Source organism: Choloepus didactylus, chromosome 1 (genome assembly GCF_015220235.1).
Source record: "Choloepus didactylus isolate mChoDid1 chromosome 1, mChoDid1.pri, whole genome shotgun sequence".
Taxonomy (NCBI): domain Eukaryota; kingdom Metazoa; phylum Chordata; class Mammalia; order Pilosa; family Megalonychidae; genus Choloepus; species Choloepus didactylus.
In genome coordinates, this window is record NC_051307.1 from 72502908 (window position 1) to 72515122 (window position 12215).

Genomic DNA, 12215 nt, shown 5'->3' on the forward strand with positions numbered 1-12215 from the left:
CTGCTAAAATGAATTTTCCTTGGTATTAATAGTCAATTGTGTGTTTTTTTCAGGTTTATCAGATTTCTTTTAACTTTTTCTTTTGAAATATTTTCAAACTTACAGGACAGTTACAAAAATAATACAGAGAACTCTAAGGTACCACCCCTGCCCCCAGATTCTCAGATCTCCTAATTTTAGTATTTTGCCACCTTTTCCATATAATTCTATCATTTATCTATCCATTTATTCATCTAAATATCTAGCATCAATTGTCTTTTGAATTCAAAATACTGACTTTGCTGATGGGGTGTGTTTGTTTGCATATATATGTGCTTTATGTTTATGAAATACCTGGCAGCAATTCTAGTGGAGGTGTGGGATAGAGTTAGGAAAAGATAGCTGTACTCCATTCTGGTCTCCAGTATATTTTACTTTTCTTGCTTGACACAACAGAAGACTCTCTTGCACTTCTGCCCTTTCATCTAGCACCTTCGACATCCAGATTCTAGGACTGGTTATATGATGGCTAAGGAAATTTCTAGGGGTTTCTACCTGGGTATGACATACACTTTCATGGAATCTATCAGAATTCCCCAGGAGATTCTGGATCTGTCTTTTGCCCCTTGGAGTTTGCTACACATTTCCCACCAGCCATGCAAAGTAATTAGCCTCAAGTTTCCTTGGAAATACAGAATGTATCAAAGTCTTTACTGAAAGAAATAAACTGTCCTCTGATTAGTTTACTCATAAAAATAACTTAAAATATTTAGTAGCTCATAGCATCTTTACGAGACCTGGAGAACCAGGCTTAGAGGCTGTGTTGCCAGGCATAGTGCCCCCAAATATGCCCCAAAACTGGCCTTGTGACATGACTCTCACTGCAGCCACCACCCACCTGTTACCAGGATGGCTTCTGAGTGGTCCCTGCTTCTTCACATCCTGGCTCTGACTCAGAGTCCAGAGTGGCTACATCTGATGTTGGGATTTAGGACATACCTGTACTGGTGGCTTGGAAAGTGAGTTGCTGGTATTTTTAGTGTCTATAAGATGAGGGTAACTCCTCCTATGAAGAAATGAGTTTGAAAGCTGGTTATAAAGAATGGTGAATGTCTATTTCCTAGACTGATGCAGATGAGTATCCAGTGCTCTAGAAGAACATGAACATTAGGAGTTCAGAGGGTCACAGAAGGATTAACAGTATCTCCATATACCATCTTGAGCTTCTTAATGAAAACACCTTTACTAATAAAAATCATATTCAAGGTGGTACTCTAGATACTACAGGGGATGATACAATGTGTAAGAAACTCTTGGTATCCTCATGAAGACTACAATTTAGTTGGGGAAGCAAGATGTACACAAATAAGACATTAAAAGACTGGATCAACTAAAATAAAATGGCAATGCAAAGCAGTGAATAACCTTTGCCTTCGGTTGGGTTTCTCCCAAAGAAGAACCTGAGACAAGAACTTGAGGTAAGCAGTCTATTTTGGAGATGGTCCTTGGAAGCAGGAGTAGGGGAGTGGGGAGAATGCATGAGGAAAAGAGGGAAAGCCAATATAACAGAGCCGTTGAGAGGTCACATCTTAGACAATGACAGCTCATTACTACCCGGATCTTGGATTTCCGGTGGGCACAGAATAGAAGTGCCCCACCCGAAAAACAGGAGGAGAGAGTATTTATCCACTGGTTCCCACATCCCATGGAAGAAGGAATTTCCCCAGAGATGATAACTCATCCACACTTCTAGGCTGGATTTGTCCACAGGCTAAGCAAGTTCTTTCACAGCAAGCCCTGTGAGCGAGTGCACTTGAGATGGGTGAGGCGGGAACGCCCACAGTGAGAGGTGAATCTGAGCTTGCAGGGACCCCTCATGAAATCAGAGGTGGATCAAAGCCATATGCAAGGGCACCAGAGGTACTGTTACAACTGTCAACCTTCAGATACACTTAATAGGGTTGATGCATTCAAATGAGCACAAAGACACTGCAGGCTGCAGTGTTTGGGGAGGTTTCCTTAAGGAGACCAGATTTCATCTGAGCCTGGAAAGAAAGGACTGAATTTCTCATGCCAGAAATTTTGCAACACACCAGCATTGGAGCTTTCCAAAGTCTAGCTATGCTGAATGCAGCATTCATAGATTCCAGTGCATTGCAGCAACTTGGTTCTGATTCTTCTTGCAATAACACTATATTGAGGTTACGTTATCTAAGCATCTTTCAAATGCTTGCCCTCAACTCAAATGATGCTGAAAAACATTCCCTCAATTCAAATGACTTCAGAAAACTAGCAATTCTAACAAATAGTGATTATTTTAAAGTCCTTATGTTAAAAAAATACAACCTCTGATAATTTAATTTAATGATAGTCCTGATAAAATAAGCTATTGTTACTTACCAGTGATCTATTTTCCTCCGAATTTTCATTGCTTATAAGGCATCTGTAAAATGAAAATAAAGAAATTCCTTCCTATTTAGGAACCAATAATTACATCAAAGGATGTATAAGTGTTTATAAGTATAATGTAAAATGTGAGTCTATCAATAGTTATACTTTTTGAATCACTTCATTGTACTTATTGTTGTCAATATAATCTATTCATCCTGACAGGACAAATAAAATTCTATTTCTCTTAAAATTTATATGATATAGAATTTACCTCACACAGTCTTGCATATTATTCAATTACTTCAATGTATAGTGTTTTCAGACTTAAAAATACCTGATTGACGAATGCTCCTTGCATAAGCTATTTGGTTGCCTCCTTCCTTCCCTCACCCACACTCACTCACTCTGAAGTGGGATTCCTTCCTCTTCATTCGCTTTCTCTGCCTATGAACAATCTCTCTATGGACAACTGCTAGCCTGGCCTAAGTTGATGAAACAATAGACATGCATAGAGATATCATGCATAAAAATCCCATGCCCGGAAACCCCATTTATTAACCTTTTCTTTCTCAGGTCAGTGATGGCCCTCTTACTGTTCTGTGCTGTTTCCACCCCTAATCCCTTTTAACCATTTCCTCAGTAAAATCCTCATCTTTTTGTTCGATATAATGAGATCTTGTTCTTGAATGCAATTTGTAAAGTACAAAGCAATGTACAAATGCAGTTTATTTATGATCCCCCAAATAACCCACAACAGGCTTGATGAGTGGTACTTGTGATACATGTATTCAAAAAAAGAGAAAAGGCCAAGTTTAATAAATAAAGCTGTCTTTCTCATTCTAAAAGTATACATACTAATTGGGCAATGTAACAATCTATTTAAAAAAAAGCAAAATAAAATATGTACCCCAAAAGCAACCATCCTAATTTAGTCGTATCTTTTTCTTCCTGCCTTTTTATTTATGCATATTTTCTTGTAGGTGTGGTCATATTCTACCATTTTGTAGCCTGTCCTTTTCAGTGAACATCATAGTCTAAAAACTTTTTTATGCTATTGTATACCCATAACATCCTATAAAATGAAGATAGTTTATTGAAATTTTATATAACAAAAACACCAGACCATTAACCTCTCAAACTTTTGAAGGTATTCAGAAGTCCCCTTCAAAATATCCACAGAACTTTCTGGCTATCCCCTCTAATTAAGCTTGCTTTTCCTCACACTCACTACTAAAAATCAATACATGTGCTTTAAAAAGGTAAAGTAAATTATATCTCAATAAAATTATTTGAAAATTTACAATTAACAATCAATATAAATTCATTCTTCCCTAAATGTGATTACATTTTAAATAATTGATTGTGTGGCCAGGTGATTTATTGAAATTTTTGTTTTTGTTTTGCCCTTTGTATTTTTCTCCCATCTCAATCTCAAATGGACTTTGTATTTCTTTTCCTCAGAGGTATTTACATGGCCAAGCAGAAACTACCTGCAGCAAATTCTCTTCCCAACTTGGATTAAAATCTAAACTCACTGAAGGGTTATAGTGCAAGGTATCTCAGAGAAGGACATGAAAGAGTGAAGAAGCTTTGAAGTCTGCAAGAGGGAAAAAGGAGGGTTTTTGTCTAGGCTGGAGAGAAGTCAGGGGAAAGGGGGGACAGAACTCTGAAGCAGGTGACACTGGGATGGTGTACCTAGCAGGGCCAGGTCCCAGGCACAGGCATAACCAGCGTCACCCAAATCTGCCTTGCCCCAAGAGTGTCACAGAAGCATCAGGACCCATAAAATGAAGGGTCCACATGAGCTGGCACAGGTCCCAGTGGAAACCAGGGTTTACTCCCTTCCTTACAAAGACTTTCCAGGAACTTTGTTGTTTCAGAAGACCCTGGAAATTTTACATGAAACTTGAAGGGATGAGAAGACTAAATGTCACCAGTCAGGAGGCACGTCAATGCAGGCTCAGGGTTGAACAAATTTACAGCGCATAAAGAAACACAATCATTTTTATTAAGAACATACTGCAACATTTTAAAACAGAATTTTAAATATGGAAGGATCTAGCAGATCTAGTACATTCCCCTTCATTTTACAGATGAAAAAACTGAACTCTCAGAAGGTTGGGTGAATTCCCCAGATACACAGAGCTGAACCTGGGCTAGATTCAGGGAACTTCACTCCCAGGAAGTGCTCCTCCACCTGCTCAGAGCAGGATTTTCAGTTGCCACTTTAAAGCACCAATAGATTGATGAGTTATCAGGCCCTTTTGGGCAGAATGTAGTTGCCTTACTCTCTACAGATACAGGCATTAAGTTGGAGTTGGATTAGTATCACACATTTAGTTGTGATAAAGCTTGGCTTTTTCCAATTCATTCAAGAACGATGGACTTTCAAGTTTGTATAGCATACCAGAATAACATCATTGCAACCCAAGCTGCACATTTACCATGGCACTTCTCCCAAGAATGGCAGTGAACAACTGTAATCGTTATTATATACTGCATAAGAAAAGCACATTATTCCTTCCTTTGTTTCGTTTAGTGTTCCTACAGTGACACACTTTGACCTACATTTTTTATTCTTTCTATAACATGACGATGTAATTCAGAAGTGAAGAACCACCAAAACTGACAACAAAAGATGCAAAGGGTCAGAAGTATTGTGAAACAAAAGGAATGGTTCATTTTTCATAAGGATATGCAATAACACATGAGATTAAAATAAACTAATGCTTTCTCTTGTTGTACACTGGATAAAAAATTGTCAGTATGGATTGGCAAAAGTGTGCATAGCTTATTGTGACACATGCAGAACTGTTCTCTTCATTTTCATCCCTTGCATGCTGTTTAAATATTTGTCAGACATTTTATCCCCATTTAAGCACTTTCCATACTCAGTAACTTAGAAGCAATTTAACCAATTTTAAAATTCCACTCTGGGAAAATAAAACTGCCATTAGAAGAAAACATATTTACTTAGATTTATTTCTATCAATACATTTTAATTCAAAAATATCTTTTCTGATAATACCTTTGTCCAATAGATGCAACTACACAGTATGGTTTTGTTGAAGGAACCAAATATAATTTTTATTTGGTAACCTCACTAAATTTTGTTTTTCAGGTTGGGGATTTATTTAGGCAAATGGTTTTTCTCATTATAAAAATGTAAATTTGTTAGCAGTTGTCTCTGGTAACATAAAGTTCATAGAAATAGGGTTTTTGGAGGTAGGTGGCCAAACACCTGCCCTGGTGAGATTTCATAGGATCAAATGAGCTTTGAGGGATTTCTTCGGTTCAGTATTGGGTCCTGAGTATTATAGAACAAGAAACATGATTTTGTCAATGTACTCAGGGTTGATCAATTCAAGGTAAATAGTGCACACTTATTAAATTCTCAAGGGACTGAGCTAAAAACCCAGATGCAGTTTTACTCAATTAGTGGTAAGGGGGGCTTGGGCTGTGAAGTCAGCAGAATCTGGTCCTGATCCATGTCCACCACTATTTTTTTTTTTAATCTTCATTTTATTGAGATATATTCACATACCATGCAGTCATACAAAACAAATCGTACATTTGATTGTTCACAGTACCATTACATAGTTGTACATTCATCACCTAAATCAATCCCTGACACCTTCATTAGCACACACACAAAAATAACAAGAATAATAATTAAAGTGAAAAAGAGCAATTGAAATAAAAAAGAACACTGGGTACCTTTGTTTGTTTCCTTCCCCTATTTTTCTACTCATCCATCCATAAACTAGACAAAGTGGAGTGTGGTCCTTATGGTTTTCCCAATCCCATTGTCACCCCTCATAAGCTACATTTTTATACAATTGTCTTCGAGATTCATGGGTTCTGGGTTGTAATGTCCACCACTATTAACTGTGAGGACAAGACACTGATTTTTCTGGGACTCAGTATTTACATCTGTCAAATGCAACTGTCATGAAGATTACGAGAAATACATAAAGTACTTAACACTAGCACACTGCTCAGCGCTCAGGAAATGGTGACCATAATGATGAGCATGATGACGACTATGATGACAATGGAAGATAAGGAGGAAGAAGGAGGAGGAGGAAAAGGAAGAGCAGAAGGTGGCAGAGGCCACAGGGATTAGAAGACTTGTATTGGCTGATTAGCCTATTTTATTTCTGAGTTCAAAGATAGTCAAGAGGGAATCAGAAAGCACTTGGCAGGCAGAGAATCAGAGTAAAACAAATTAGGTGGCATATTATAAAGGCTGGGACATTCAAGCCATGAGGGTCTCGAAGACATATCTCTCTCTAGGTATATATCTGTCTGTCACTCAGGATAATTTGGTTTTGTTCCAGCACCTTAACAGTACCTGGCAAATGGCATGTCCTTAGTGTACAGTTAATGAATGAATAGGTAGCATAGCCTATCCCATACTCAGTGCTGGAGATAAATACATCCTTTATCTTTGTTTCACTTATCCCAAGACTCAGTAAAGATATTGCTTCCTATTTCTCCCCCACTCCCAAGCTATGTGATCACAGAATTTTTTCAATAATATAATCAAGTGGTTCACAGCTTTCTCTGTTGCATCAATCATGTTTAGACATTGTCTAATTAAGCTCAAATCATTGTATCATTTCCTGCAATCATATTTTCAAAATCTGTGAGTTCTGCCTTATCACCGAGCATATGCTTATCCAGAGATTGGCTGAATGATCCTGAAACTCATGTCTTCTTTTCCCCTTGGACTCAGCTAGATTATGTTTCTTTTGACCAACTCAGCTGGTCAAAACTCAGTTAGGTGTGGCCATATGACTAAGTCCTAACCAATGGAATGTGCGTGTGTAAGTGATATACCAAGCCTGATATCAATAATATCAGAATAGGAAGATTTTGCCTGATATCATTGATATCAGAATATGAATATTCTGCCCGTAATATCCATTTCTTTCCAACTCCATTACTCCTATATTTTATTAGACCCGATTTTCTCAGCTGAATCCCTGAAATAATCTCCTATGTTTTCTTCTTGATCCCAGTCTTTCATTCCTTCAATTCTTCTGCCAACTACTACCAGAGTGATCTTTCTGACATGAAAACTTGATTTTATCCTTCCATTACTCAAACTATGATGACTCTCATCATATACTGGTTAATATCTAAATAAATTAGCCTTATTTTAGGCCTCCTTGCTTGCCTCTCCCTCATTACACACTCTAAGCTATTATAGCCCAATGGTCCTCAAGTGTGAGTCTAAAACACCTGGATGCCCTGGAATTACTATAAAGATTTCTGGAATCCATAAGTGTTTCATGCATTATTAGTTGACTAAACATATGGTACAGCTTAAATATATATGTTGAACAAGTCTAACATGTTCTTGGACTAAATAATTCTAGTGGTGGCCTCAGTACACCAATACCATATTCTTGTAGGAATAATTCACAGTGTCCCAAAGAAACCCCACTCTTCTGACTCTTCTATTGATTTTGTCCTAATTACTTGTCCTAAATCCTATCCTGCTTAAAATGACTACATTGGTTCTGTTTCCTGCACTGAACCCCTTCTTAGAAAGGCCTTAGAAAATATTGCTCCATATAACAGAGAACACGTGTACCCTCTCCTCTTCCTGACCTTAAATAATCAGTTCAAGTGTCTTCTTTTCTGGGAAGCCTTCCCCCATTCCTTCAACTGAGTAAGGGGATGTTCTGCCTCGATCATAACCCTATAATGGCACTTCTCGCTATGTATAGTAATGCTCAATTATTTTTCTGTCTTCCCCAGTAGGGTACAAGCTAACTGAGAGATCTAGTTTTTTCAGTCACTCATTTCCAGGTATTTGATACAGTTCTTGCCATATGGAAGGTGAACCATAAAATCTTGTAGAGTGAATGAATGAACAAATGAGGATTTCCATAAATATCAGTTAACAATGGGTAACCCAAAAAGGAGGAAAATTAGCAGCATGGGAAAAGACGTATGTGGTTTATCTTTAAAATGGTATGATGTACAAGAATACGTAAAATAAGGCAGGACTGAAATGACTTGTGCTCCTTAGACCCCCTAACAACGAGATCCCATATGGTCTAGATAAGAGGTCGGAAAACTTATTCTGTAAAGGGACATAGAGTAAATATTTTAGGCTTTGTGGGCCATGTAATCTTGACTACAACTGCTCATCTTGGCCATTTTAGCAAGAAAGCCATGCACAGAAGCAGATAATATATAAATGAATGGGAGTGGTTGTGTTCCAATAAGATATTTTTAAAAACATTGAAATTTGAGTATCATATGATTTTCACATCACAAAATAGTATTCTTCTTTTGATTTTCTTGAACCATTAAAAAATAGAGTATTAAAAAATGGGGAGGAGAGGAGAGAAGGAAGAGAAGAGAAAACAGATTTGGTCTGGAGGCCAATAGTTTGCCAACTACTCATTTACAAGATTAAGGAAAAGTCTGGGTTTAGAGCGTGGAGTAACTTAGATTGTTTGAGTGGACTCTTGTGTGCATTCCAATGTCTTCCCATGTAAACCAAGGATTATAAGCTATTACTTAATATATCTAACTGATATAAAATAATAATGCTTAAAAGGCTTTGTGACCTTGAGGATAGGCCTGTGTCACTTGGATCTTTAATTTCAGAAATACTTGAATATTTTAAGTGTTTGATAAATATTGTCTGATGGTAAGGACTCAAAGTTCTAAGTATATTTCAGAAAACTGTTGGGGAGTATTATGCGGTAAGAATGTCTTCTCCCCTTCATTTTTAGTATAAAAGGTAAAGAGGCATAAATAACATGTGGAAGATTAATACTCCATTTTTGTTCCCATCCAAAAATGGACAAGTAACCTTAATCACAGTTTTCAATAAAGTAAATGTCAAGATATTATAGGCTTACATATTATACCTGTTTTAGTTACTGGAAGAAAAGTATTCTTGGAGCTTTTCATATAGATTCTCATGGAATTAGGGAGGTGGAAGTGATCCTTCCCGCCTTCCAATTTACAGATGACAAAGTCTTGAGCATGGAGTTGTTAAATTATCTACCCCAGGACATTTGTGGCAGGGTGGGGGCAGACCCTGGTTTGTGAATCCCATTCATCTGGCTTTAAAAAAAAAATGCTGCTTTGTTTAAATAAAAATTACCTAAGATTAAATCTAATCATAAGTTTATAGTTAAACAACATACATCTTCATGAGTTGCAAATATAGTATGAGAAGCTCTAATTTCTCAAGTTGACTGATAACAGTACCCATAACCCAAGGTCCTGAGACATGAAACCAAGATGAGTGAGGGATGAAGATTCTTCTGACCTTACAGATTAGAGGAAAGTGAGGTCAGAAAGAGAAAACAAACAGAAAACAGTTCTTGCTGCTTTATGGGCAAGGGACACCAAGCTTCCTTCTGCTGTTTTCCTGTTGCAATTAAGAAATTAAGGAATGGTTTCCCATTTTTTATTACCTAAAATCCCTTTATTGCCTAAAATTGCCCAAGTGAGATTTGCATAACTCCAAGAAAAAAGGCGTTCCACAACCCCCTGTACGCTCAAACAACCCAGTAAGGCCTGTCTTTACCATCCTTTTTGAGATTGAACACCTCTCCTGGCAGGTTCAGTCTCTATTACCCTCTTCCATTTTTTTTCCATAGCACTGATTCCATTTAGTGTACTATATAATTTACTCATTGTTGTCTTTATCGTATATTCTATTTTTCTCCCTAACTAGAACATAAGCTCCACGATGGCAAGGATTTTTGTCTTTTTCATCCTCTGATGTAAGTAACTAGAATAGTGCCTTGCACAGAGTAGGGAATCAGGAAATATTTGTTGAACTAATAAATTAATTTGAGAAAATGAAGAATAGAGAACTAGGCACATCTGGAAACATTATATGCTTAAAATTGAAAAAGATGTGGACAAGATGCAAAGAAAAATTAATGGGGCAATAGAATCATAAGAAGAGGATGAAGGAGAATAGCCAGGGACAGCACTGAGACTTTAAACCCACTGCCTTACATTTTTTCATAAGGGATGTTATTATCCCATGTTACAGTTGATGAAACTGAGGATAGATAACTTGTCTAGATTCATATTGCTAATGCGGGGTGGAGCCAGGACTCAAATCCACATCTGTCTGACTCCAAAGTCCATGTGTGAGCACTGCTCTGTAACAGGTTAACTAATACCACCCTCTTGAACCAGAAAGCACTGGAGGGAGCCATCTTACCACATGGCCCTGATTATATTGAAGTTGCTAAATGGACAGGTGTCTTTTGCAGGACACTAAGAGATTCATGCTCAAGAGATTTTGCTTTCTGGAGGTGCAATATCCAGATTTCCCATATAAAGAATATCTACTTGCATCAAAGCAAGAAGGCTCCCCTAAAACATTTTTAATCAGAAGGATGTTAGCACTGGCTCACCCATCAATCAATCCCTCAAACCATGGAACTTTAAATTTCAAAATGTATCACATTGTCTGGGCAGTTAAAAAGTGCTGAAGTATTCACACACTCAAGATATTGGGGGGAACAAGCATCAGATTTGTCTCTGTCGCTCACCTGTCTCTGCCTAGAACCACTCAGGTCAAGCAATCAATGTAAAGGTAAAGATGTCTACCCTAGCTTCATAAGCAACTTTCACCCCATACCATGTTGACATTCCTCCACATCAGTTTCATCTCAGTTTACAAACTGCAACATGGATATATGTTTTCCCACCTTCATGTCTAACAAATTTCTAGAATCAGCAACCCATAGTAATCACAAATATATGGATCAAAGTGGATCCATGATCAAAGTGGATCTGGAGTAGTAATCAGGACAAAAAGGGTCAGGGATATTATTGTGTTTAGAGACTTTAGGGACGGAAGGACTGGGGAAAAGAAAATGCCAGCTTTAACAAGTTCAACCATGGAGAAGTTTGTATAAAGCAAGGGTTCTCTATGGATTCCAATCAAATTCATTCATTTTTACCCTAACTTGATTCTAAAGCCTGATTCTTCAGCAAAGGGAGAAGGTAACGGTTTAGCTGTTACCCCAACAAACAGGAAAAGATAATTGTGTCTGAAAACTAAAAGAGAAAGTAAATCATTATTAATCAAGTGATTTGGCAACAGTTGTTTAGGCATAAAGAGTAGACTAAGTTTTATGTCCTGTGATGATATTAGGGTGTGTCACACAAATATTTCACAAAGTTACTATTTAAATAAGCACAACCTGACAGATCTTCAAGAGTATAGTTTATATATGGAATGCCTTTATTTGTGTGGTCTAGTCATTCTTAAGCTTAAATGTTCATAAAAATCAACTGAGTTGAGATATTTATTTATATTTCAGAGACTTCTTTGCACATCACAAACAAGAATCTGAATTTTTAACAAACTACCTGGGTGATTTTGATGAACCACATTTTGAACAATACTACTATAAGACAGCAGAGTGTTAGGGATGCAGTGGTGATGGAGTTGAAAGTAAGTTCTTGCTCCTAGTACAAATGAATTTCAAGAAATTAAAACGAATCAAGTCAGCAGTGCATAAATAGTCTTTAATTCTCCAATGTTACCCAAACAATTGTGAATAACCTTTTGGAAAGAAAACAGAAGGAAAAATTTAATTCATCCCATCCATTGTAATTGCACTCTATCCACATCTCTCAAGCATTTTAATGCTCTATCCTCAGAAGATAAAACTTTCTATTTATCTTTCAGGGTTCCATATCCCTAGGCAGTAAACATCACTCTATATCACAAACCACATTTAAAACAAGAGCTATTATTTATTGAGTGTCAGGGACTATTTGTATATGCACCATCTTGTTCAATTCTCACAACAACCTTTAGAGGTAAGAACCATTAC

The 12215-nt window shown here is 37.2% G+C and overlaps 1 protein-coding gene across 1 annotated transcript in view; it reads right to left on the reverse strand.

Moving 5' to 3' along the window:
• LOC119515629 (basic proline-rich protein-like) overlaps positions 1 to 12215 on the reverse strand; it is a 575210-nt gene that overhangs the window by 551026 nt on the left and 11969 nt on the right. Inside the window, exon 3 of the mRNA XM_037811751.1 lies at positions 2380 to 2422. Coding sequence (XP_037667679.1) covers positions 2380 to 2422 — 43 coding nt within the window. The remainder of the gene's footprint in view (positions 1 to 2379; positions 2423 to 12215) is intronic.